This window comes from Ascaphus truei, chromosome 5 (genome assembly GCF_040206685.1).
Source record: "Ascaphus truei isolate aAscTru1 chromosome 5, aAscTru1.hap1, whole genome shotgun sequence".
Lineage (NCBI taxonomy): Eukaryota > Metazoa > Chordata > Amphibia > Anura > Ascaphidae > Ascaphus > Ascaphus truei.
The window spans coordinates 97,320,918-97,348,180 of record NC_134487.1 but is presented as its reverse complement, the minus strand read 5'-3'; the positions used below and the strand labels follow the sequence as shown (position 1 = coordinate 97,348,180).

Below are 27,263 nucleotides of genomic sequence, written 5' to 3'. Positions count from 1 at the left end.
AAATATATGTTAATCTCTGATCTCAGCGTTAATCACATCTGCGTTATTTAATACTTCTACATTAAAGCAGCAGATTCCATGGCAGGAAATATATGTGTATATATATATTTCGCCTTTTCCTCTGCAATATTACAAAGATATGCCCTTTCCTCTCAATATTACAAAGATACGCCCTTTCCTCTGTTGCTCGACTGATAAAATTCTGACTCGGGCCCTCATTCTCTCCCATCTCGATTACTGTAACCTCCTCCTGTCCGGCCTTCCTGTCTCTCACCTGACTCCCCTACAATCTATCCTAAACGCTGACTGCTGCCAGAATCACTCTACTCTTTCCTATCTCTGTCTCAGCATCTCCCCTGCTGAAATCCCTCTCCTGGCTTCCAATCAAATCCCGCATCTCGCACTCAATTCTCCTCACTTTTAAAGCTTTACACTCTTCTGCCCCTCCTTACATCTCAGCCCTAATTTGTCGCTACGCATCATCCCGACTCTTGCGTTCTGCTCAAGGATGTCTTCTCTCTACCCCTTTGTATCTAAAGCCCTCTCCCGCCTTTAACCGTTCTCACTGACTGCCCCACACCTCTGGAATGCCCTTCCCCTCAATACCCGACTAGCACCCTCTCTATCCACCTTTAAGACACACCTTAAGACACACTTGCTTAAAGAAGCATATGAGTAGCACCGTGGCTAATACTATACACATGATACATAAAGCTTGTCCCCCTGCAGACGCACTTACCAGAAAGCCTTCCTACTGCCTCTGTACGGTCTTCCCATCTACCAATTAGATTGTAAGCTCTTTGGAGCAGGGACTCCTCTTCCGAAATGTTACATTTATGTCTGAAGCACTTATTCCCATGATCGGTTATTTGTATTATTTGTTATTTATATGATTGTCACGTGTATTGCTACTGTGAAGCGCTATGTACATTAATGGTGTTATATAAATAAAGACATACATACATATTGTTTTACCTGTCAATTGTCGAGCAATGTTCATATTTTGTGTCCTGACATCTTGTTTGATCACAGAAAATGTAAATGTCTCCATGCTAATCTATTCATATGCGGAACAAAACTGCTCAAAGATTGAGTAGTTGTCCCTAGCAGCCAGGAAAAGGGAAGGGACATAGCTCGTGAGGGGCGAGGACATTATCACTTTCGAAGAACCGCTAGCAGCTTCACCTAATTCCGGGGAGCGATAGAACAGCATAGCCAGTTTAGTGAAGGGGAATTATTGCCTTGCCTGGGCTGCTATTTTACTGCCTATGTGATAAGTCGGCAAGCTACTTGCACTGGTTTTAGGGATTTCATCCAGACCAAACCCTGACGAAAAGCAACAGAATGAAATTATTATAACTACAATAAAAAAAAATATCTAGCCATAGGATGGCTGTTTGGCAGAGCAAGACACAGTATCTATAAACTAGTTTATAAACTAAAAACAAACAAAAAGTCTCTTTCTGTGGGGTAGGTGGGGCGGCAACTTTTTACAGTACAATTTCATTTTGTCCAATACTTCTACATTCTTACCTAAGTTGGCAATCGCTGGGTGCTCCTGTTAGAAATCTGTAAAATTCCAAATTGTGTCTAACTCAGTGTTTTTTCAACCAGGGTTCGTAGGAATCCATGGGTTCCCTGTGCATCCCTAAAGTGTTCCCTGTAATTTTCAGGTCATTTCAAAATTGTACCTGTGACGGTTGGGGTAAATATGGCTGCTGTTCATAAAGTTCAAGCCTGCTATTACCCCATCCTATCAATAATATAGTTGTATATGTATGTAATATCCATTCACATGGAGCGATGCATTTGCTTATATGGACTCCATGTGAATAGATATTCCAGGCAAAAGGTGACACGTGTGTTCATTTGCATGTAATTTCCCAGAATCCCTTGCCGCGGTGGAAACACTGTATGCTAGGTGATAATGGTTGAAAAGCAGGGTTGCAGATCTCCCTCTATCTATCTATCTATCTATCTATATATATCTATATCCTGGTTCCAGCACTTCAGTGACCAGGGGTTAACGTTATTTTCAGTTGGGAAGTTGCAAAGCTGTCTGGACCTTTTTATGTTGCTCTTTTTAATGTTGCATTTCTACCCATCAATCAGACTGGGCATGTAGCCAGCACCTGGCCCTGAATGTTGCAACATAGTGGGTTAAGGGTATAAACAGGTGGGGAGGAGACCCCTTGCAGTTCAATTCAGCTCAATTCAGAGCCAGAAGAGTTGCAGAAGTTTGCTGTAGCTAAGGGCTGTAATATAGTGCGTGCGCTACTGTGCGCGCATGCCTCAATGATAATTGCCAGGTATGACCCTGCAGATAATATAATTCAGACGCGCGCACGTCCGTGAGCGTTGGTGCGACAGATCTGGGAAAATACAAGAAATTTGTATTTTTGCGCTGCTAGCCAAACACAGCGCGGCCTGCGCTATGATGTCAGAGCTACGCCCCATAGCCACCAATGCCACTGTGTGCGCTATAGTAGCTAAACGGGCACGCACACTATACAACAAGCCTTCGGCAGATCTCATACACTCTGCTTGCGTGAGTACGAGCGCTTACCGTGGCATGTAGCGCGAGAAATCCCGGCTCACAGTGTTGGAAGCATGGCTATGATGTGATGGAGCTGGTTTACCGTGATTGGCTGAACTGCTCCGTAAACCGGCCGCTGCTTGAAAATACACGTTTTTTGTCTTTCAAAACGCTATCGAGCTCCGTCGTATGTGCGCGCGCACTAGGATCAGACTCAAATGGATCCTGCAATTTGTGTTTGGCACGTGTGAACACACCATATGATCCCAGCCTAAGGGAAGCTGCAGCATCCACTCCTGTGCTGGTGCCAGGCCTGGAGTCCAGTTCAGAAAACATTGCAGGGGAAAAATCAGGGAAAGTCTCTCAAAGGAAGTCCCTGCACCTAGAACTATAGGTAAGCCCAGTATTTCCCAGTTGGGTATGTTGTCTGTGTATATGTATTGTTGTGGATTACTGTTTTCCAATAAATTAATTTTATAGACTCATGTGTTTATGTCTGGTGATTATTGATCCCTGGTATATTAGTCCTAGTTTTCCGTGACAGGCTATTTTCTGATGGTAGCGGTGGAATCGCGAGGCTCGGCACCGATATTCTCCAGCGCATATCCATTTTGAAGACCACAGAACTCGAGTTACCACTGTACAGTACTTGGACACACATCCTTACCAGTCCCTGTAGCTTTGTCAGTGTACAAGCAAGACTACTGGACCAAGGGCCGGATCGTACTCCGGTGTGAAGAGTGCGGAATACCTACCGGGAACCGCGACAAACAGCTGATCACCGACCTGGTAGCGTATGAGGCACAGTGGTTAGAGCTCAGGCATTTTCCAACCCTGAGGTAGTTCCGGACTACAGGAATCGCCCGCCAGCTACGGAGAGTAATTCGGGGATGATTCGGCGGGCCCCCAGCAGCGGAGGTGAACAAGCGGCGTGCGCTGGGTGGCGGGGCTATCGCTGCTGAACGAGTTGCTATACTCTGGCTCCTGACTGCTTGCACCTCTGTCCGATCGAGGTCCCGGTCGTCCTCTGGAAGGCGGAGGTCCCGGGCCAGTCAGGCGCCCGACTCAAATATGGCAGCTTTGCAACATTCAGCGAGGACAAGGAGGACATAGATGTATATCTGTGGTCCTTTGAGAACTATTGCAAAATGCATGACTTACCTGAGGAAGACTGGGTCAAATACCTGGTCCCTCAGCTACACGGCAAAGCAGCCAAGCAGGATGCCAGGGACTACCTAGTGGTGTAGGAGGTTCTCCTGGGACAGTTTGCCTTTACCCCGGAGACCTACTAGACCCAGTTCAGAGCCCTGAGCAAAGGGCCCCAGGACACGCACCTTAAGATCATGTCTCGGCTAGAGCACCAATCTAAAAGATCGATCGCCGGTGTGAAGTGACAACATTTAAGGCACTCCATGACCTGATGGTCAAAGAGCAGTTTATGCTGAAATGCTTACCTAAGGTGCGAGAGTGTGTCACCGACCAAAAGCGGCTAGCGCAAGACAAGTGGCTGCCCTGGCAGATGATTTGTAGCCACACGTCCTCCGCGCCAGAGGTGACCCACCGTCCCTCTTAGATCTGCAGGGCCGTTCCATTTCCCACAGTCTGATCCCGCCCGAACCAGCACGAGCTCCTGGCGGCCAGCCACAGCACTTACCAGTACCTGGCGGCGCCTACCAAGTTAGTCTATGAACTGAGGTGCAGTGCTTCAGTTGCAACCAGTCCATGAAACGTGACTGTCCCAAGCTTCTCCAGCCAACGAACCCCAGCAGCCCGGGCCGTGGCCCGGATAGGCAGCCCAGATAATCCAGCACCCTCACCTACGTTCCGATGCCAGTCGCAGTGACCAAAGCGACCAGCCCTACTGTTACAGCTAAACCAGCATCCCAAGTAGACATCGGGCCCATAGTGATCCCCAGTAGGTCGGGGTAAAGGTATATTTTAACGGTCGTGGACTTTGCGATCACTTGCCCTAGGCAGTGGCTCTTTCCTCCATTGACACCCGGAAGGTGGCTGATTTGTGGAGGCCTAAGGGGGGACTGGGAAGCACACCTGCAGCACCTACTGTTCGCATACAGGGAATGTCACAGGAGTCTACCTACTTCTCACCCTTTGAGTTTCTATATGGGCATCGGGTCCGTGGATTGCTCGACCTGTTCCGGGAGGGATGGAAGGGGGAGACCACCATAACGGATGTGACGGTGCTCCAGTATTTGGTGGAGCTCAGAGATCGGTTAGCAGATCTGCTGGGATTAGCACTGGCTAACCTCAAGGGAGCACAGACCAGGCAGAAGCGCTGCTATGAAAGGAATGCCCGTAGTTGAGAGTTCATCCTGGGGATGCAAATGCTTGTTCTGAAGTAGACTCTCCAGAACAAACTCCTAGCTGCCTGGTCCGCCCCATATCCGGTAATCCGGTGGGTGAACGAGTCAAATGACATGGTATCTCTGGATCAGGAGTTAGGTAGACATCGGAGCTACCACATCAACATGTTAAAGAAATATCTCTCTCTGCCTGATCTCCTAGGGGAGGCTAAGCAGGGAGGCTCTGTATAGGACGTGGGGATAGGGTCCCAGCTCACAGCTTCCCAACAGAAGCTAGCTCAAGAGTTGTTACGAAGGTATGGGAGTCTGTTCACGTACGAGCCGGGACAGACTCACCTCACTGATCAATCAGTCAAATCTGGTGATCTGAGGCCCCTCCGTAAGTCTGCAGAATGAGTCTCTGTAGAGGTAAAGCGGAGCATGGAGATCTCCGGGTGATCTTTTGGTCGCAGAGTCCCTGGGCCTCGGCAGTGGTCCTTGTTCCCAAAAGGACAGAACCACCCGATTCTGCATAGACTACCGGCATTTAAATGCCCAGTCCAGTATCGGATGCCTATCCCATGCCCCGGATGGATAAACTGTTAGACGAGCTCGCCGTTGCAAGGGATCTGAGCCGTGGGTACTGGCAGATCCCACTGACACAGGAGGCGTGGGAAATTCGGCCTTCATCACCCCAAGTGACTTGTACAAATTTTCAGTCATGCCATTCGGGATGAAGAACGCACCGGCTAGCTTCCAGCATCTGCACAATCGCCTGCTGGGTGAACTGCAGGTGTATGCCAGGGCGTACTTCGACGACCTGACTGTCTTTGGTAATTCCTGGGCTGACCATCTAACCCACATAGTGGCGGTCCTAGGGCTCACGCTAAAGCTGGCCAAATGCCAAATAGGGATGGCAGCGGTTGTATACCTCGGACACAGGGTAGGGGGGCTCATCTGAAACCTGGGCCTGCCAAGGTAAAAGTCATTGTGGGGTGGCCGGTTCACAAGACCAAGAAACAGGTGTTGGCCTTTCTGGGGACTGCAGGGTATTACCGCAAGTTTGTACCCAATTACAGTTCCATGGCCAAACCCTTGACTGACTTGGCTAAATAGTCTCCCTCGCACGAGTGCCTTCTCTGCTCTCAAGGCTGCCCTTGTAATACCAATGGACTTTCCAGGCAGGATGATCCAGGGCCAGCCTAACCCTGACCTTCAGGCATCACGCTTGGGGATGAACCGCTTAAGGGGGGGAGTTGTGACGGTAGGGGTAAATATGGCGGCTGTTAATAAAGGGCAAGCCTGCCATTACCCCTACCTGTCAATAATACAGTTGTATTATGATTTATATATATATTAATATATATATATATATATATATATATATATATTAGCAGATGGGCATCCAGTAATGCGACAATAGGGCACTGCAACCAACGTTTTGGTCACCGCGGAGGGACCTTCATGGTTGACCGAAACATTGGTTGCAGTGCCCTATTTGTTTCAATACAATTTTTTGTTTGGATTACAACATGCAGTGTGCTGGCTCTCATATATTTATATGGACATTACTGGACGCCCATCTGGTAACTATATCTACCTTATACATGTGGGATAAGCATCTGTTTTCTGCTCGAATATTTGTGTGCCAACTGCCGTGTTATTTATATATATATATATATTTATATTAATTATATGATGTTGCTTTGTTCCAGCCCTACAGGGACCAAGGGTTAACTTTATGTTCTGTTGGGAAGTTGCAAAGCTGTCTGTGACCTTTTTATGTTGCTCTTTTTAATGTTTCATTTCTACCCACCAATCGGGCTGGGCACGTAGCCAGCACCTGGCCCTGAATGTTGCAACATGTGGGATATGGGTATAAACAGGTGGGGAGGGAGACCCCTAGCAGTTCAATTCAGCTCAGTTCAGAGCCAGAAGAGTTGCAGAAGTTTGCTGTAAATAAGGGAAGCTGCAGTATGCGCTCCAGTCCTGGTACATGCACAGGAGTCCAGTTCAGAGGACATTGCAGGGGAAAGGTCACGGGAAAATCTATCTAGGGAGGTCCCTGTGCCTAGATATATAGGTTACCCCAGTATTTCCCAGTTGAATATGTTGTCTGTGTATATGTATTGTTGTGGATTAATGTTTTCCAATGAATTCATTTTATAAACTCTTTTGTTTGTCTGGCGATATTGATCCCTGGTATTAGTCCTGGTCTCCTGTGACAGTACCAAATACAGAAGGATTTACAATGCATCTGATCTCAGACTCGCTATTAGAGAGGGTTGGGTTCCTTACAATGCATCTGATCTCAGACTCGCTATTAGAGAGGGTTGGGGTTCCTTACAATGCATCTGATCTCAGACTCGCTATTAGTGAGGGTTGGTTCTTCAGAATTTCACATAGGGTTCCTTGACCAAAAAAAGTTGGAAACCACTGTGAATGGCCATCTTCCGATTTTGTGCTGCAGTCAGTTAAATGCTGCAGCTGAAATGTAACATTATATTACGAAGTGTAACACATTATTGTTACAGCTTTCAGAGTATTAGACAGTCTGCTATTTGGAATACAGCATCAGATTTGTTGATACTTTGTTGCCACGAGGCAGAGCTCAATAATGCTGTGTTTATAGTGCCGGCGTCGCGGCAAAACAAATGCATTGTCGCTGGCGCTTATAGTGCACGCGACGGCGACAGCAACAGTGCTACCAGAAATCTGGTAGTCACTGATATTTGATTTTTTTTCGGCGACTATCTGCCCTTGTGGCCAATCTGGGGCTTCTCCGTGCCTCTGCCTTCGTCGCAATGGCGACGGGTGACGTCATCGGTCGCCGGCTGTATTAGCGCAGCCTAAGGTGTGTCAGAGCCTGTTTCAAAAGAGGAAGTGGATGTGACTTTAGCCTTTGGTTGCTACAGCAACAATTTAGAATCAGTACTTTAAAAAAGGAGTTTAAAAAATGCAGACAGTTATCTAATATTACAAAACTGATTTATTTTAAAAGAACCATATAGAATTTTTCGCGTTTTGCTGCTTTAATTGAGCTCAGCCTAATGGACTTGAACAGAAGTAGCCAGTTAAGCTTCAAATTCAGCTTTGTTTTTATTCCACTATTGTCTGGAACATAAAACATTTGTAGTGTTTTCGGTCTGAAAAAAAGGTGAATGCAATCTAACTCATCTGACTTTCTTTTTTTCTTCTCCCCAATCACGCAGCATGTCTGGGTTTGGAATGAACAGGAATCAGGCGTTTGGAATGAATAATTCCTTATCGAGTAACATTTTTAACGGAACAGGTGAGATTCCCTCAATATATCAGCAGAAAAAGATTGCAGGCCTGGGACCATTTGTGGCCTGTCCTAAGGAAATGCGATTCTGGGCCTTCCTCAAATTACTTTTAGCTGCGATTGGCAATAGTTCATTCGAAATCATTATCTTTCAGGTGATATTTTAATTGTCTCCCACGATGCCAAACCTTTGGAAAATAACATTATGATGAATAAATGTAAAACTTTATTTTTTTATTTCAAGTTGAACCAGAAAATAATTGCTAATCAAATTTAAACGTTTCAACGTGGGGTTTGGGGGAATTACTTAATTACGTCCTTATCTCGCCTCATTTTTATTTGAAACCCTGTAAAAGACTAAATGAAAATCAATCATTTCCCAGTGAACAGCATGGTAACTGCATTATTGGTTATTAAACTACATCAAAATGCATCTGTCTGGACAGGTTTTACATTGAAATACGGCCCAAAATGTGAGACGTTCTCGCTCTTATGGCCTATCATTATGTAAAAGTGTTTTATATGCTTTAAAGTAGATTATTTGGACGGTGTTAAAATAGCTTCTAGTAAAATGTGCTAATGTTATAATAACCATCTAGATCAGGGGTGGCCAAGTTCTGTCCTCAAGTGCCACCAACAGGCCAGGTTTTCAAGATATCCCTGCTTCAGCACAGGTGGCTCAATCAGTGGCTCAGTCGACGATGCCTGTACTAAAGCAGAGAGATCCTGAAAACCTGACCCGTTGGTGGCCCTGGAGAGCTGGAGTTGGCCACTCCTGATCTAAAGGAATTGCAACAATTAATAGTTTCAATGCATTGCTGGCCTCTGCATAACTATGGGGCGTTACTTAGTGTATGGGAGGGCTGTGCTGTATTCGGCTGGGGTCATGGTACTGCAGACAATGCGGACACGTCCGCACGCTGAGCGGACAGACAGTGTTCACGTCCATGCGGCGTGCGGAAGGGGGTGCGCGTTGCGCAAGAGATCAGTTCAAACTGATTTCTTGGCACGACAGGCCGGTTACGTGAGCAGTTTGCCCAATGAGGGCGAACCAGCTCCGTGATGTCACTGGTACGCTCCTAGATGCCCACAGACGGCAGTGTACCATGGCCAAAAAACGCACCCGCTTCAAGCAGGTGACGTCACGGCCGAGCACGCCTCCGCACGGATGAAGGTTCCATGGCCCCAGCCTTAGTCTGTAGGAAATCTCGCTACCTTCTCATGTGAGTGAACCTAGATTGCATCCAAGTATCAGGAACATTTGACCTTGTGCAAGTCACTTTCTCTCATTGCCCCTTTGAATTCTCTTTATAAAAAAAAAAACCCTACACTAATTTAATCGCACATTACCTTTTCTGATTACAGATGTAGTGGGCTTCATTATTCTCTCCGGTGTGAACGATGGGATACTGTATATTGTGAAATATTGCCTTGGCATGTCATGAAGTTATTTTGTAAACTGATTTTCCGAGTTACACTGGATTAGGATGTTATCTGAGGAAAGATACTATTCTGTCCATATTTCTGTGAGAACATTGGTCACCCTTATTCTAGGAAAGGGAAAATGCATAGAGGAACAGAAGTGTCTGATAAAAAGTAATAACTGAAATCTTTTTTTTAAAAAGCATAAAAAATCTCTACTAACTGTTGCATCACCAAAATGTTTTTTGGTGATTATTTTTTTATGTCTGTGCTTATATTTTATCTTCTCGGCTGTCTGAGGTGCCTGCAAGTGGGGCTTCTGTTTTCAAGCTTCGTGAAGGGGAAAATATCCTATACAATTCTTACCAACAACACATAGTATAGTGGGGATATGAGGCAGTATGGAGCTGTTTTGCCCTTCTAATGTACCCAGTTATCATCTTTCCTTGAAATGTTTTACCCTGTTAGACCTCTGGCATTTTCCCCAGAACCTGTATCTGTGTTCCATATATCGATAACTCTTTCAATGAAGAAGTATTTGTCTATATTTCCCGTGCATCATTGCATGGCCCCTATTCTCCCACGTCTATCCTATTCAAGCCTTTGAATAATATGAAAATCTGTAGAATATCCCAACTCTCTCCTTTATTTCAAGGTGCACAGATTGAGGTCCTTTAATCTTTCTGATTTATTCTGTATTGCCTACAAGCGCAACCAACAAATAAAAGCAATAAGCAATGCCAATTAACATATATGTATCACTGTATAATTGTATTTCTATAGCGCCAAGCGTGTATGCAGCACTTTACAAAGTAAGCTGCGGCTAATGGACACTTAGATTGTAGGCTCTTCGGGGCAGGGACTTCTTTTCTTAATGTCTACTTATATGTATGAAGTGCTTATTCCTATTATGTCACTTGTATTACAGCTGTAAAGCGCTATGTACATGGCTGGCGCTATATAGATGAATATATAGATGCATACATATGCAGGTTCCGGATTTCTTGGTAATGTCCCCTTTCCATCGAAGGGTCTAATTGGATTTGGCATATGGATGTCGAACACAACACGAAGAAGCCTTGCACGTTGTCATGTTCAGTGTATCTTCCACACCCAGAACGGTCTGATTGCAATAGATTTTGAAAGGTTTAATTAAAAAAAAAAAAATTCGCTGAGGATGGCCAATTCTTAATGGTACCGGAGTAACTTCATATCTTTTTTTCACCCTCTTTTCTTACCCACAGTCTGCATGGGAAATGATAAACTCAGTACATTTATATTTTAGATGGAAGTGAAAATGTGACGGGACTGGACCTTTCAGACTTTCCAGCACTAGCCGATAGAAACCGAAGGGAAGGAAGTGGCAACCCAACTCCATTAATAAACCCATTGGCCGGAAGGGCTCCTTATGGTAAGGCAATATCTTAGACACTTTCATACCATACCTGTTTGTGAGCACTTCTATCTTCCAGATATTTTGTACAAGCTTTTGTTATGAGAACTTTATAATCAACCTGTTTTTCGATTTTATTGGGATTAACATTTGATCACTTTTTTTATGTCCTCAAAAACCAATATGTAAAAAATATCCTTTGATAAGCTTCCATGAAATTGACTAGTAGTAACTCACTGTCTACACTGCGCTATGTTGAGGGGTATTGGTAAGAGTTTGTATTCCTCAATCTATCATGGAATGTCACCATGTGAAACATTCAACCTCTTCCAGGTACATATAGGAATGGTCAAACTGGGCCGACCTGCAACTGTTCCAACTGGACGGTTTATCTGATGCAGTGTTGTATCTAATACAGTACATTGAATACAAGGCATACTTCTGTGTTTGTCATTGAACATAATTTAACGATGAACGGGACAAAATAGGTCAAAATAAGACAAATTGTCTTACATTTTAGGTATTGCTTGTGACCAGTTATAACCAATTCTACCATTGACTGCTTGAGATACAGTAATATGAGATGGGGTATTTTTCAGTACAGTAGATGGCGTTCAATGCGTACTCCAACACTGATGAGATAATGACTTGCCTCGCATTTTACCTACACATCCCAGATGCATCATCATGAACGTTGCATTTAACCCCTTGAATGCTACCTGTTGTAGTACTTGCTGACCAAAAAGGTCATGCTGTGGTGTGTGTAATGGGGTAACTGTTGTGTAATTGAAGGGGGAGGGACTCTTTATGAGCATTTAGATTCTGAATCGGAATTCTACTGTGAATTCCCTGGTGTCCGGTTTCCTTTTGGTTCAAAAATCTCTGGCAGTGACTCTGTGGTCACAAGTGGAGGTGACATTGGGGAGGCGCCTCAGGTATTGGGTAGTTGTGCGCGTTATCCACACATGAAGTTGAAATAGGGAGGTTCACCCTTTCCATCTTCCCTCTTTTAATCTTAAATTGAATTTGACCCCACAAGATCCCACATAGCCATCTCTTTGCGGTTATAATGCTTCCCGCCCACATGTTAAAGACCTTTAATATAACTGCCACTGGGTACAAAACATCAAATAGCAAAGAAAAATATAAATGCACTCCTGTGCTCAAAAAAGGTAGATACACTGAATAAAGTAAATCAAAAAGATGTATTTCACTTAATTGTGAGCAAGACAAAGCGTAATAACCGCAAAAGAAAACAAAAAAAATGTATAGCGCACTTATCCAGATGGCTGAACATACCCAATCCGATCCAAATAATATAATGCAGTCTTAGGGGGAAAAGTGTTCAAGTCTCAATGAAGTAAGCTGAAGAATAGGTATATTGTGGATGTAATCGCAACGTTCAGGCCCTCAATCAGCCCTGTCTCAAGCCGCCCGCCCTATTCTTCAGCTTACCGCATTGAGACTTGAACACTTTGTCCCCTGGCACAGCATTATATTATTTGGATGGTATTGGGTATTTTTAGCCATTTAGATAAGTGTGAGATACATTTTATTTGTTCTCTCTTGCTGTGACTTGCTCATAATTAGGTGAAGTACATAGTTTTTAGTAACTTTTTCCATTTAGATTTGTATTTGTATTCGTTTATTTGTAGAAGATTGGGGATATGCAGCCGAGGCTGAACACATACTGTACATAGTTGTAACTCTCTCTAGATTTAATGGAGTGCTTGTTACAGTGTGCTGTATTTAACATCAAATAGTATGTCCATAATATTCCCCTTTTCTTTTTCCCCACATTGCTATTATTTATAAAAGTTATGGTCTGCAAGCATTTGAGTTCCACTGTCCTACAAGCAGATGTGAAAAGCCCAACCATACATACTGTACCCGTATATAGATCTCAAATCAATGTATAGAGAGGTTCATAAAATGTACTTCTGAAACAAGTAAAATAGATGTACGTATGTTTGAGACATGCTAGAGTACATCCCAAGTGCGTTATATGATTATTTTCAATTTTGTAGTCGGAATGGTAACGAAACCAGCAAGTGAGCAGTCCCAAGACTTCTCCATACACAACGAGGATTTCCCTGCATTGCCAGGTTCCAGCTATAAAGACCCAACGAGCAATGATGACAGTAAATCTGTAAGTACAGTAGTGTTTTCAATTCTGATAGTTTGATGTTCTAAGCAGCAAAGACACAGATGTTGTTTTCTTTACTGTAGGGGCAGCACTACTTTTGGCAGTAGAGGGAGTTTAAGATTAGATTAGGTATGTTCTTAGACAGGAGGGCGTCGAGGGGTAAAAATGAACAAATTTAAATTGTTTTATCAATATTGAACCTGGGAGAAATTTCCATTTATTAGTCAAGATGATATTTATTTTTTGGGACATTTCTTCTCTCCTGTGTGTCCTGATTAGTAAATATGTATCATGATTTCCAAAGAGAAATGTAATATAATTATACTTGCAAATTATATTCTTTCAGTAGGTGACCAAAGTACAACTGAAACCTCACATTCACAGTAACAAAAAAAACTCTTTGAAAAAAGTTGTTACCATCTGGTTCATTATCACCATGTGAGGATCATCCTGTCCAGCTTTTGAAATGAGTTTGAGCGATTTATGGGATGGGGATAGAGTAACTGGACTAGGATTTCCCTTTTTGCTGTGGAGGGAGGCTCCAGAGGGTAGCTTTGTCCAATTCAGACGTTCACGCAGAGCATCCCAAATTTAAAATGTGAGCTGGAGGGATGTATCAAAGTGGCCAGGAGCCGGATGGGACCCATTAATTTTTCGTCTTCTCCAGGCACAATCAAACGTTTTATTCTAGTCATCCGCTAATAAAGCATATATTTCATAGGAAAATAACAAAACAATCTGCGTTTGTGTATCTAGGAGCACACAAAGCACTCTGGCACTTTCTCTACATCTTCCAGAATTTAGACTTGATCTGTCAATTTGTGCTTCTGTCATGAAGAGCTCACACTATCTATACCACAGCTTATACAGGCATACCCCGGTTTAAGTACACTCACTTTAAGTACACTCGCCAGTAAGGACATATCGCCCAATAGGCAAACGGCAGCTCGCGCATGCGTCTGTCAGCACGTCCTGAACATCAACACCGGCTCCCTACCTGTACCGAAGCTGTGTGCAAGCGGGGAGATTATAGTGCCTGTTACAAATGCCTTATTTACATCAGTTATGCACGTATATGACGATTGCAGTACAGAACATGCATCGATAAGTGGGAAAAAGGTAGTGCTTCACTTTAAGTACATTTTCGCTTTACATACAAGCTCCGGTCCCATTGCGTACGTTAATGCGGGGTATGCCTGTACTTCAGCAATATACACGAAAAAATCTAAATGAAATCTGTTTCCAAAGCTTAGCATTTGTGGGAATGCAATTAGGTTGAGCATGTACAGTACATCAAACCAATTTCTGGGTTTTCTATTGCCCATTTGAATATCGCTTTATACTATGTTTGTATGACTCACATGCCAGTGAAAAACTAAGCCAAAATATCTGTTTGTTTAATATCTCAAATAATCCGTTTATTTTTTTGAGATGTTAACAATTCTATATCATTTTTATTTTTTTACCTTCAATGACTATTTGATAAGGGCAGGATGGAGTAAGTGTAGAGGAAACACTTGATTCACAGACACTGCCCTATTCAGAGGATCAGAAGAAAAGGAATGTGTGTCTAATCTCCAAAAGAAACACAAGCAGCCACATCTTTGCTTTAAGCAGAGTACCATTTGTTTAAGGAAGCTAATGCCATTGTTACGTACATTCTTTACACACTTTGTTTTCATACAGTTTGGTCTCTTTCCATTTCCTATGGTACAGTCAACATCAAGGGTGGTCAACTCCAGACCACCAATCCCGCCCCCAACATGTCAGGTTTTCATGATATCCCAGCTTCAGCACAGGTGGCCCAATCAGAGGCTCAGTCTTCGACTGAACCTCTGATTGAGCTACCTGTGCTGAAGCTGGGATATCCTGAGAACCCGACCTGTTTTTTTTTTTTTGGGTGGGGGAGGAATCTGGACTGGAAGTGAGCACCCCTGATGCACATCACATTGCTAGGGAATTCACTTATGGACTACACCACGGCAAACAAATTATGGGAATAATTAGGGCCACAGTTTTCAGTGTGAAATAACAGTGCCACTCTGGGATGCGGTTTTAATAGAAGCCAATTAGCAATTGATTTGATATTTAAGGTAATTTGTTCGTTTTCCGTTAGTGCTGGCAAATCAACTTCTCTAAGCGCTAAAAAAAACAAACGAGCTACATTTCCGAACACCATTTTAATCCCATTGTGTTTTTTTACTGAAGCAGTAGAACAACTAAACAATATTACAATATATCTGGAAATGATGTATAGCTGGGAAATTAAGTTAAGCTCAGATTTTTGTTTTGAACGGTTTAAAGTGTTAATTTTTGTATGTAGGACTTCAGTAACCATCATGCACTTGTTTGTGTGCAGAATTTAAATACATCAGGAAAGACTGTCTCAAGTACAGACGGACCCAAATTCCCCGGAGACAAAAGTTCAACAACGCAAAATAATAACCAGCAGAAAAAAGGGATTCAGGTTTTATCTGATGGTGAGTTTTCATATTAAACTTACTGTTCTCATACAAGCTTCAGGATTCTGCTGCATTGTTGGTTATTAACTGAATGGTCTTTGCCTATATAGCTGTACAATATAATGTTCCAATAGAAGTAGTAATTGTGGGGGAAATGCTGGATTTTTGCAGAACAGAATATTTGTATTGATTGGGTACAGCTACACAAATGCATTTTCACTCTTGTATAAACCCCTGTTACATTAGGCCAGTGTTTTTGTTTGTTTTTTTAACCTTTTTGTCAGGGAACCCTATAATTATATTATGAAATTCTGAAGAACCTCAACCCTCTCTAATAGTGCGTCTGAAATCAGATGCATTGTAAGGAACCCCAACCCTCTCCAATAGTGCGTCTGATCAGATGCATTATAAATTCTTCTGTATTTGGTACAATTTTCAAATGCATTAATGTTATAGTACACTCCTTGTGCACTTTTTATCTTGTTTTGATTTCCAGATGTAAAATAAATTATTTGTTTTATGAATGTTTTCTCTTCCATGTTGACCACAGTACAGTTACAAAATGCTTATAAGCATGGTTCACTTTATTTCCTCCCTTGTTCAGGCCGAGTTACCAACATTCCTCAAGGCATGGTGACAGACCAGTTTGGCATGATTGGCTTGTTAACATTCATCAGGGCAGCAGAAACCGACCCAGGAATGGTACATCTTGCATTAGGAAGTGACTTGACAACACTAGGCCTCAACCTTAACTCTCCTGAGTAAGTTCACTTGGTCCAATTATTAGCTTTGATTCCCAAAGAGAGTTGTTTTTTGTTTTTTTTGTTATTTGATAGTCTGTTACTGTGCTGGGTTTTCTATGATAATAGAAAGATAGAAGCCGGGAGATGTTTTATCAAATATGAAGCTGATAAAAAGCAAACTGTCATTATCCAAATAGATAGCTCACAGGCATTTTCTGCTTTAATTAGATACACTTTTAAGAAACCAAGAGTCATTTGCCATTGTGAAAGATTTCCTTTGGGCAAGTTAGTCTCATTAGATGTTTTATGCATATGTTCTTTTCCAGCAACTTTTAATGTGATTCATCAATCGGGCTGCATTTCTTTGTTAATGAATCTTGAAGTACACTGCTGTGCTTTTATAGCCAACGGTCCTTATATTGCTCTTTTTTGTGTGTTAGAAAAACTGGTTCGCCTCATGAAATCTAGTTGCTACCTCACGTTGTTTATCCCAGTCTATCAGGACAAAAAATACAATACTAATGTAGGTGATTTCTGTAGTAATGTACCGGGAACAAAAACACTATTCATTGTTGTGTTTGCGTTGCAATAGTGCAATAATGTTTGTGGTTTTATAATAACTGTAAAACAATTGGAAGCACAACAAAACCTTACCATATAACATCAAGTCTATGCTACTTTTGGTCTTTTAAAATGTTTTAACATGTTCCTCATGTACTACAATGGAAGATACAAGAGACACACAGAAACCAATGATAAAATAAATATACTGACTCACTGTCACATACTGATGCCATAGATCAGGAGAACCCGGATTGTAAAAACTTGCAACCTTACGAAGAAACAAAAATACCACATAGGCTACAGCCTTTCCAGGCCCAATTATTGGGTTAATATGAGAAGTGCCATGGTAACAATTTCTTGTAATGTATATTGTATACTTATACTGAATAATTCTACAATATAAATAATGTATTAATCATGTATTTACGCAAATAATGTTGCTTTTAATACAATTTTAACTTGTTGAAAATATCTAGTAATCAGTAGTGTTACATTTTTATCCCCAGAAATCTTTATCCGAAATTTGCATCACCATGGGCATCTTCACCTTGTCGACCACAAGACATCGGTATGAAAAGGTTTTAATCTCGTGTTAACTATTTGTAAATAAATGCAATTTAAGTTGTTTTTAAAGTTGGTCCATTTTCTGTCCTTTTGTTTAGATTTCCATGTCCCCTCGGAATACTTAACGAATATTCACATTAGGGATAAGGTAAGTGTTTGTTTTTTTAAATGTCCCTTCATATCACCGCAGCACAGTGAAGAAAATGTGTATGAATAAGGGTCGGAAAACATGTATACTGTAGTTTTGCACTTCCATGCACTGGTTAAAACTTGCTGGGCCAATGCTGATACCTCAACCGTGAAATTAAATGGTTGCTCAATAAGTTAAATCTGATATCTGTGTTTAGAGACCAAAACACGTGTGTCCAATTTTATTTCAGTATGATCTATAGTAAAGTTGTGATCCCCTAAATTACCAGTGGGTGCAGGTATCTGTCTTCAAAGAGATGGAAAGTACTTTGCAGGTGTAGATTTCTTCAAACGTCCTGAATCTGAAAGTAGCCTAATCTTCTGTGAATTTAAATTGCAACATTCATTGTGTGCATAACAACGGCTCTGTTGTATACACTAATATTTGAGCAGCCAGTGATTTATATCCATAGTAGGAATGCTACATAAACATTTGTAGACCATAATAAGAATCATCATTTACGATAAATGACAGTAAATGTTCTTTGGTCCTCCGCCAAACAAAGCCCTGTAATAAAAGGATACCTGGTAATGAGATTAAGATATGTAATAACAGAATTAATATACATTTATTGCATGCGTGCTATTAGATAAAGCTCATGTTTTAAGAAAACATTACGAGATGGACTTATTTGCTGCTGTTTTAAAGGCCCCATTTGACTAGTAGTCATTTTCATGAGTGAAATACAGTACACAATTTCCAAGGAATTAGTTTTCTTTAACGTTTGCTTTAAGAACTGAAGCAATGAAGGCAAAAATGAACACAAAATAAAAGAATTATTGGACATGTGGAAACCTAACCCCTTCAGTATTGCATGTGGCAGTATATCAATGCATTGCAGTCTCCTTTTAGAATTTGTATTGCCAAACACACGGGCACAGTCTATCGTAAATGTAGTCGAGACAAATAATAAGATAAGTATCTGGCTGAAGTTAACATAGGTTGAACTTGATGGACGCATGTTTCTCTTCAACCTCATCTACTATGCAATTATGCAAGACTGAAGATTATTAAAACTTAATTTGTTATTTGTTTTTTAAATCATAAATTCTTATCTTTTATAGTTGGCTGCAATAAAACTTGGTCGATACGGAGAAGACTTGCTGTTCTATCTTTATTACATGAATGGCGGAGATGTTTTACAGCTTTTAGCGGCAGTGGAGCTGTATGTTTAAACTATATTGAACTATTTTGGTTAATGATTCATGTCGTAGTAATTTTAATGTTATTAACTATCCCGCCATGTTTAGTTTATAGATGTTCCACCCCGTTCGAGTATACAATACATACCTTTTTCACAAAATCTAATTTCCACTCTTGTGTATATTTCCATGAGTAGATACATCGTTATAATAACAGTGTCCCCCAGGTGGATGGGTAGGTTGCACAATTGCCACCCAGCACTTGATCTTCAGTAGGTGCACTGTGCAGGCATCCCAGCTTTGCATGGAAAACAAATCTAATATTCCAGCGCTCCTCCCAAATTGACTTGCAATTTATTCGTCAGGTTTCTAAATTTTTAACCCAAGTTTAATTAAAAAAAAAGGGGGGGAGCCATCCAGTTGAATCTTTTGATCAAACAATTATTACAAGCCTGCTAACTCCTTCAAAATAAACTCCAATATAGCACGTAACTAAACTAAATTAATGCAATTTCTTATTTTCCTATGGGCTAAACTTGGTGGAATATGTGAAAGTGCCCAAAGGGTTAAATGAACGCAGCTTAATGCCTTTTGTGATTTAGTGCAATTAAACTGTTTTAAGCCGGTAACAAAAATCCTTTAACATTGTGAAGGAAAACGGTGGGTGCACAAATTCCTTAGTGAAACATAATACTACTTACACATATTCCTGCTATTTCTGTCAGTCAGACACTCACCACTGTTTCAGTGGAGAGGGAGATTTAGACTGATACTGGGGTGTGCATTATACCTTGTTGCTGATTGGAGAACTGGTAAGGTGCTCAGAACCTGAAAGGAGGAGCCAGACACCTCCAAAGAACTATTTAGCAAATTACCAATTCTCCAATTAGCACGGTATAATACACCTCCGTGTCAGAATAAACTTTCCTCTCCCCTGAAGAAAGGGGGCGACAAAGATTTTCAAAATGTTTATTTGCAAACTAACAGGGATTGCACCTTTTAATGTAGCAGTTGAGCTACTCTTACATCATGTGGTAATGCTATTAACCCCTTTTAGTGCTGCACTGCAAGGCAATGTGTTGCTTACCCCTCTAACACAGAGGACATCAACAACTTTCAAACATTTGCATGCTGGGTGCGAATTCATTATGGGTACAGATGGATTTTTGTCAAAATGTTGACATTTCACCCTCCATCATGGATTAGCTAGAGTTATTTAGCCTTCTTCTGGTAGTCTGACTGAGGGGCAATGGTAGGATGGAATCGTTGCACATTACAGCCGTCCTTTTCTTTGCAGTTCTGGCCACCAGTGAGTAGCAAGCTAACAATAATAAGGGAGTTTTTGTGGAAAGGGGCTAAGGTAACATCACAAACTAAACCACATATTTCATGTGACAATGCAGCTATAAATGAAATGATTAGCATTATATTACCGAACAGAAAATCGTTTAGCACTGAATTTTGTCATTTTGTAACTTATTTTGGAAACATTACCTTTTCATCAGAGATGCAGAGGATTGACTGCCGTGTCGGTTTGCTTTTGTGGAAGGCCTGTTCAGCTAGTCCTTTTTGAATATTCTCCTAGAATATGAGTAGCATCACGGATAAGATAGTGAGTGATTTGATCTGATGTTGCTCTGTTTTATCTTTAACTATCAGTTTTAACAGGGACTGGAGATATCACAAAGAAGAACGAGTATGGATTACCAGGGCACCCGGAATGGAACCAACCATGAAAACCAACACCTATGAGAGGGGAACGTATTACTTCTTTGATTGTCTCAACTGGAGGAAAGTAGCTAAGGTATGGTTCACCATATTCTATAATATATACAATGTGCAATGATAAAGGAGCAGTTTATGTAGAAGAAAAGGAAATGGAATGCCATCTTCTGCTAAAATGTCTCTACAGCATTTTTTAATGATACTGAATATTTTTGTATTTTTTTTTATGCACCAAAACGCCTTGATAAAACTATAGCCTGACCACAATCCCATGACCCAAATAAAGCCCTACTCTCTAACTCATCAGAGTACCCAGTAGGAGAGCCCTTCTTTTTAGAATGACCCTCCTGGCATTGGATGGGAGTCAAAGAAAACTAGGCAAGTACTCAAATTATTTGAAACATGTTAATTTTCATGGGTGGTGGGATTGTGTACAGCGCATTGTTTGTTGCCTTACATAATACATAGTAATCAGCATAACACTGACCTCTGTACAGTATCTGGGGATACCTTTCATGCTTGGGGGAGCTAGGTGGCCATCTGCTACTTGGTAAGTTTTGTATTGCATTTACCTCATTAAAGACGTTAACTCATTTTATAGAGTACATTGACCATTGTTTTGCTGCAGACGACGTGTACAGCATTCACCTACTCTTACTCTTCTCCACTGAGGGCAAAAAGTGTCTGCCCAGCTAGGAACGTCTAAGCATTTTCTCATGGTGTATCGATCTATATCTCTGCTTGTAAAACGATATTGTGTTCAGTTGAGGTTTCATATGGAAATAGAGTTGATGTGGCATGACATTTCTATGCTATCTGTAAAAAAATAATGGCATATCTAGTAAAAATGTAGGACATTTGCATAGGCACCTTCTAGTGCAGCAGCAATGAGAACTGGCCAGTGCATATAATGAGAGCAGAACTACTTGGCCCACGTGTATCGAGACAAAAGTTGCGGCAGTTTTCAGATATAAACAAAAGCACCAATTATAATAGGATTTTGTTATTTGATACATTTAGTGCAATTGTTGTGCACCCCTTTTGCCTTGATGCATACACCCCATAATAGGATGTTGGATGTAAGTTCCAAAACAGACTAAAAATAGTGACTTTACATGAAGGAAACGAATAATTTTGCTCTCAATACTTAGGACAATTTTGTTTACCGCGACTGCTATTAAAGGAGCATCCAAGCCGCTATTTTTTTTTCTTTTCATTTTTTATACAGGGGGTCTCCGGAGATGAACCCCATTGATTTCTGCCCGGCAGACACCCTGCTTCCACAGATACAGACCTCCAAAGGGGTTGTCTGTATCTCTGTATGGTTTTCTGCAGTTTAAAGCTCACGCGTCACATGGGCCAATGGGAAGCCGCACCGGGTGACGTCACGGCTCCCTATTGGCCCGCAAGGCCTGGGAGTTTTGAAAATTTGCCATAATGGGAACCCTGGATGCAAGCCAGAGCGGCTACCGGCACCTAATACGGAGTTATGTATCTCCAGAAACAGGTGGGGCCCAATGGCTGAAATTAATGGGTTTCGGATTCGGAGGCCCCCTGCATCAATCGTATTTCAAAAAAACAACATTTTTTTAAATTAAGGGGGAAGAAAAGAAATACATGCATGGTTTACTGCTTTAAATCGGCCTTGTCCCACAATGGCAGAAATACTCATTTGAACAGCGTGTTCTCACCAGTGCTACTTAATGTTTAATTATAGTTTGCTTTTCAAATACAAGTTAAAACATTGCGCAGAACATGCATGTGATGGGAATTGCTTGTTAGTGCTCTTGTTAAAGGAATGTAGGACCAAAGACCTGATACGAAAGCTCTGTTTGCTCACATTGTGTTTCTCGGCTACTGATTGCTTTCTGCCTGATTTGTTTGTGGAATTGATGATTATCAGTATAAACCATATAAACAATATTCTGTACTTTTAGGCACACCCATAAATGTGTACACAGACATATATATCCTCAAATAATTATATTGAGAACATACATTTTGAATGAGCAGGTGGTCAGAGGTTTTCTCCTTTTACTACTAGATCAGGGGTGCCATAGGAAATATAACATAGTACAAGTGGAAAATCATTGCCCTTCTTCCTCACCTAATCTTGCTTCACTGAAAGTGTTACCATCTGAAGGTCAATAGGGGGAGAGATTCTGATTTATAACAAAGCTCCCTTATTGCTATTACATGTACATGAAAGCCCAGTGTTATCACCACACTTCATGTACTAATCGTGCCCGTAAAAGTGGTGAAAAGGAGAAACACTGATCCCCCGATGGCCACCCATTTGTCACCTAAAAGGTGTACTTTCATCTCCTCCCCCACGATCACACAAGGTGGACCAGGCCCAGCTACAGAGGGCCGGGCGCGATGCCTTCTCCAACGCTGAAATCCTCAACACAGAGACCTGCGGGTGGTATCCACACTACATGTGATCAGCAGTCCCCGTCCCTGAACTCATCAAGGTGTGCTATCTTAAATTGTTCTTTATAACCAAACACGGAAAATGTAGGCATCATATTTGGCTATGGGTTTCCTCCGCAAGCATCCTTCTCTAAGCCTGGCATATCATTATTTCTTAGCACTATTTACAGTATTTACACACAACAGTAATGGAAACACAAATCAAGTAAATACTGTGTTCCTGAAAGCTTATATGAATGTATGTTGGGCCCCATAAAGGCAACTAGATTGTGACTGTCCATTATTTATTTGTAATAATACAGATTTTTTTTTTTTTTGTACATTGTGCACTGGCCTTGAATTACTTTTTTGGTGTCCTCGGTAATGGGAGATAGTTATTTGTAAAGAAGTCACACAGAGAGGTCCTGACGCTGGAATTTCAACTGGGTTCATTTACTTTAAGGATGGGAGTTACTCCTTCAGCCAAAAATAAAGTTGACTGACTAAAACAAATACTGTAAATTGTATCCAATTCTTACATGGCAAAGAGACACTACTGTCCATCTCTATGAAAATCCTTCTTACAAAGTACTAAATGAGTCCAAAAGGAGGAGCGATGACAAATTAAAAATTCATATATATATATATCTTTAGAAAATCTGTATTTTTATATAATTGGCTTGGATACCTTTACCATAGTTATCTGGTGGGATAATGGAAGGGCAAAAAATAAATGCAATTATTTTAAGTCGAGAAGAAAACTGAGAATTGCATCTTATGCAGGGTTCATGTGCCAAAACAAAACCAACAACAAAGCAGGGGCATTTTTATGAAGAAGTTCAAAGTCAAGCAATTTGAGAACCTATAATCTTTCTCTTGACATTAAAGATTTGTGTCTTGAGAACCATAGGTTAGGCGTTGCCGTTTGAATCAGAATGCATACAGGTCAGTAGCCACACTGCACATTTGCTTTCTGCACATCGGCCTCCGTGATGAATGTATACTGTAATGGATCATTATGGTGGCATATGCCCAACTGTGTGAGGGGAGTATCAAAAATGCAATCTCTTTTGTTCTTGAAGAAGAAAAAATGTTTTTCTCCCCTTTTTGAAAGGACATCCCTCCTAAACTTCCTTTGACCTTTAGAATAAAGTCCCTCTTGAAAGCCCTGCTGCTTGTGAATACAACATTATGGGACATAGACATTTGATAAGGTCATTGCCTTCAGTTAGGTGGGAAAACTGTGAGATTCTGGGAAACAAAATACTAATCATGTAGTCTGTATTGGCAATCCGTAAAATAAACAAAATCAACGTGGCAATTTTAGTTTGTGTTTGTAGTATTCCTTATTCTGGTCACTCTTTCCTATGATGTGCTTAGCACAGTTATTTGAGCAGGGTTGCAGCTTTAAGTAAAAGCCAGAGTTGAGTTTGTTTAGAAGGTACAGTATTTTTGATTGTGATGAACTCTATCCATCTCTATGATCTTTAGCCATCTATATGATCTTAAAAGCTCACGCACAACGATTGTCTAAGTATTGCAACAAAGAAATACATGCATTTCTGATCTAATCTAGTTCCTTACTGCTTTAAACTATTCAGACTACATTTGAAGTGGGACATGTGCATGTCTGTATGATTTGAATGTAAGCTTTGAAAGGGGAACTTTCATTCTAAACCACCAAATAATTGTAGGACAAAGTTAGAATTTAAGGGAATGTGACACAACCTTATTTGATTTGTGTAACTAATTGAAGAAGCTAATTATGAGGGGGATTGATTCAATGTAATAGAAATTAAGTCATTTAATAGGGAAACATTTTACTTTAATTTCACAGTGAATAACAGACTGGAGAAGGAAATGAATGAACAATTAAATAAGGATCCAGGCAGCTTCCTAAAGGCATCTGAACATTTAGTTTAAGTAAATTCCATACAGACAGTTACAGCATCAAGAAACAATAATTGAATAAAGAATTTAGTACAGTTTCACCTTAAGAATCAGATAAGTTATTGATTGTGGATCCAATGTATTAGTGGAATGTATCATGATTGACATTTCTAGCTTTACTTAGCCGGAGAGTAGTCCAATCTATCTGCAACTGTAAATAAGAGCATAGAATGGGTTATCAGTCCTGACCAACTTAGATTTTGCAGTGCAGCATATCAGCGTTGTTGGCCATTCAAACATTATCTATATCGATCGTCCATATTTTCTCTGTGATGTCTTGATTTGTGAAAATAATTATGTATGAGTCCAAAAATGTATTTGTGAAGACAAACACATTGTTTTAATGTTACATTTTCGTTTTTTTTTTTTTTTTCCCCCCCTGCTATTTCTTGGGAAAAAGCATGTTCTAACGTAGGGCTTTGTCCTATTACATCTTAGAGAGGCTGGTGAATGTCTTTTTTTTTTTTTTTTTTTTCTTGGTACAGGAGACATTTCTAATTGCAAATCATAAGAATAGAACGATCATAATGCAAGATGCTTTATTACAATTTAGTATTGCCAAAAGTGAAGGATAGAGAGTAAAAGCTCTGACCTTCAAGGAGAACATGTGTTGGCTTTGGTAATCGCTGATATTGTTGATACCTTTCTAGAATAATATGGTGGTGGATTTATCTCATGCCAGACCCAACTGTTCTGCAAATATTTAGTTGGAGCATCTAAACTGCAGTTTTTTTTTCTTCTGATTGGTGTGTGTGTTTGTGTGCAATGCACGTATGTGTAAGTGTGCAATGCACGTATGTGTACGTACATATGTACATAGATCCAGCACAATTGGGGTTAATCATAAAGTATTTTGATTGCAGTGATCGACATTTCGGACCCCATTGGAACCGAGACAAGGGGCCCAACGGGGACAGACGTCGATCACTGCAATAAAAATGCTTTATTGTTAACCCAAAGTGTGCTTCATCTTCCTTCTGCATTGCTGTATACACTCACTTTTCCGTGACACCTTGGATGTAACTACATTGAGGAGTGCCTTACTACACAGACTTATACATGCAGTTGGCTTGTGTGAGTAGCTGCTAAACCAAACATTTTGGGATGGATTTACTAAGCCGTATTAAATCGATACCGTGTCGACTAGAAATGTATTACAATAGCCGGAAGGCACCTTCCAACTACATCGCCATCTCCTTAAGGTGTTTTCCAGACCACCTACTTTAAGTAGAAGCTTTGGAAGAATTACACTGCTTTCCCCATTGAAGATGTCAGGTATATGTAGATGTGCTATAGATATCTGGTATAATCGATGTGGAATGGTTTTATCAGTTTACCCCAACAGTGTGTGCATGCATCATAACCACTGTGGTTACTATGGGGCTAATTGACCTCTTAACACCTAAACTACCATGCGAACCAAATAGACTAACGCAATATCATACAAGGTAACCCCTTTGGTATACAAGGGTTGGGTAGTTGAGTTCGTTTAAAAAGATGTGTGACCACGTCTTCTGCAGTACTCGTCTTCTGGGGCCAGACTGAATCTATCAGCAGCCACAAGATACCTTCCAGCGACCATGTATTACATTTTCCGAAGGCATCTTTTGGCGTTGGAAGATGTCCGGGCAACCGTTTTGTAAATTTCCCCTGTTATCTACATATTGCACATCTAATTTCTTGCTTCCAAATAATTGTCCAGCAATATGCTTTCAGGTCAAGAAGGACCACTATATAATCTGAGTTAAGTACCTGTTCCCTAATGGATAGTGTGGGTATATTATATTGCAGGGCATTTTATTATTTTTGTTTTATTTCCATGAATACTAGTCTTGTGAGGTTTTTTTTTTTTAAAAAGAGGGGAAAAAATGTTTCCTTTCTGACAAATCCTGTTAATATATATGTATATATAGTCACTTTACTTCATGCAGATGTGAGCAAAATAACATACTGTATGCAACATTGGATCTACGTTATATATGAGTAAGAGAGAGAAACGAGGAAGGTGGAATGTCATTTCTATTATATATATAGATATAGATATATATATATATATCTATATACAGTGGTTGACAAATCACCAAAAAATCTACTCGCCACACAAAAAAAATCTACTCGCCACCTAATACCAAACGTGTGCTGCTTGGGCCAATATTTACTCGCCCTGGGGTTAAATCCACTCGCCCGGGGCGAGCAAATGTATAGGTTTGTCGAACACTGTCATATATATATATGTTGCCAATGTTGCATACAGTATGTTATTTTGCTCACATCTGCATGAAGTAAAGTGACTTGGGCCCACCGACTTAGCTTATGTAGTGCCATATTTTCTAGGTGGTGCTAACTCATAAGATACCTTAACTCCCATTCATTGAAATGTGGCATAAGATGCTTTGCAGTTTAACTCTGTTTAGTAAAAGTGGGCCACAAT

The 27,263-nt window shown here is 40.9% G+C and overlaps 1 protein-coding gene across 9 annotated transcripts in view; it reads left to right on the top strand.

Annotated features, from left to right (window-relative positions):
• CNOT2 (CCR4-NOT transcription complex subunit 2) overlaps positions 1 to 27,263 on the top strand; it is a 94,949-nt gene that overhangs the window by 65,753 nt on the left and 1,933 nt on the right. For 4 of the 9 annotated variants that reach the window (XM_075600255.1, XM_075600247.1, XM_075600254.1 and 1 more), the window contains 10 exons: positions 8,049 to 8,128; positions 10,827 to 10,952; positions 12,962 to 13,083; positions 15,404 to 15,560; positions 16,147 to 16,303; positions 17,356 to 17,417; positions 17,512 to 17,561; positions 18,668 to 18,768; positions 20,405 to 20,549; positions 22,816 to 22,944. In XM_075600255.1, the coding sequence (XP_075456370.1) occupies positions 8,049 to 8,128; positions 10,827 to 10,952; positions 12,962 to 13,083; positions 15,404 to 15,560; positions 16,147 to 16,303; positions 17,356 to 17,417; positions 17,512 to 17,561; positions 18,668 to 18,768; positions 20,405 to 20,549; positions 22,816 to 22,914 (1,099 nt within the window). In that variant the 3' untranslated portion in view covers positions 22,915 to 22,944. The remainder of the gene's footprint in view (positions 1 to 8,048; positions 8,129 to 10,826; positions 10,953 to 12,961; positions 13,084 to 15,403; positions 15,561 to 16,146; positions 16,304 to 17,355; positions 17,418 to 17,511; positions 17,562 to 18,667; positions 18,769 to 20,404; positions 20,550 to 22,815; positions 22,945 to 27,263) is intronic. The other 5 variants (XM_075600252.1, XM_075600256.1, XM_075600250.1 and 2 more) reach the window with 4 other exon arrangements.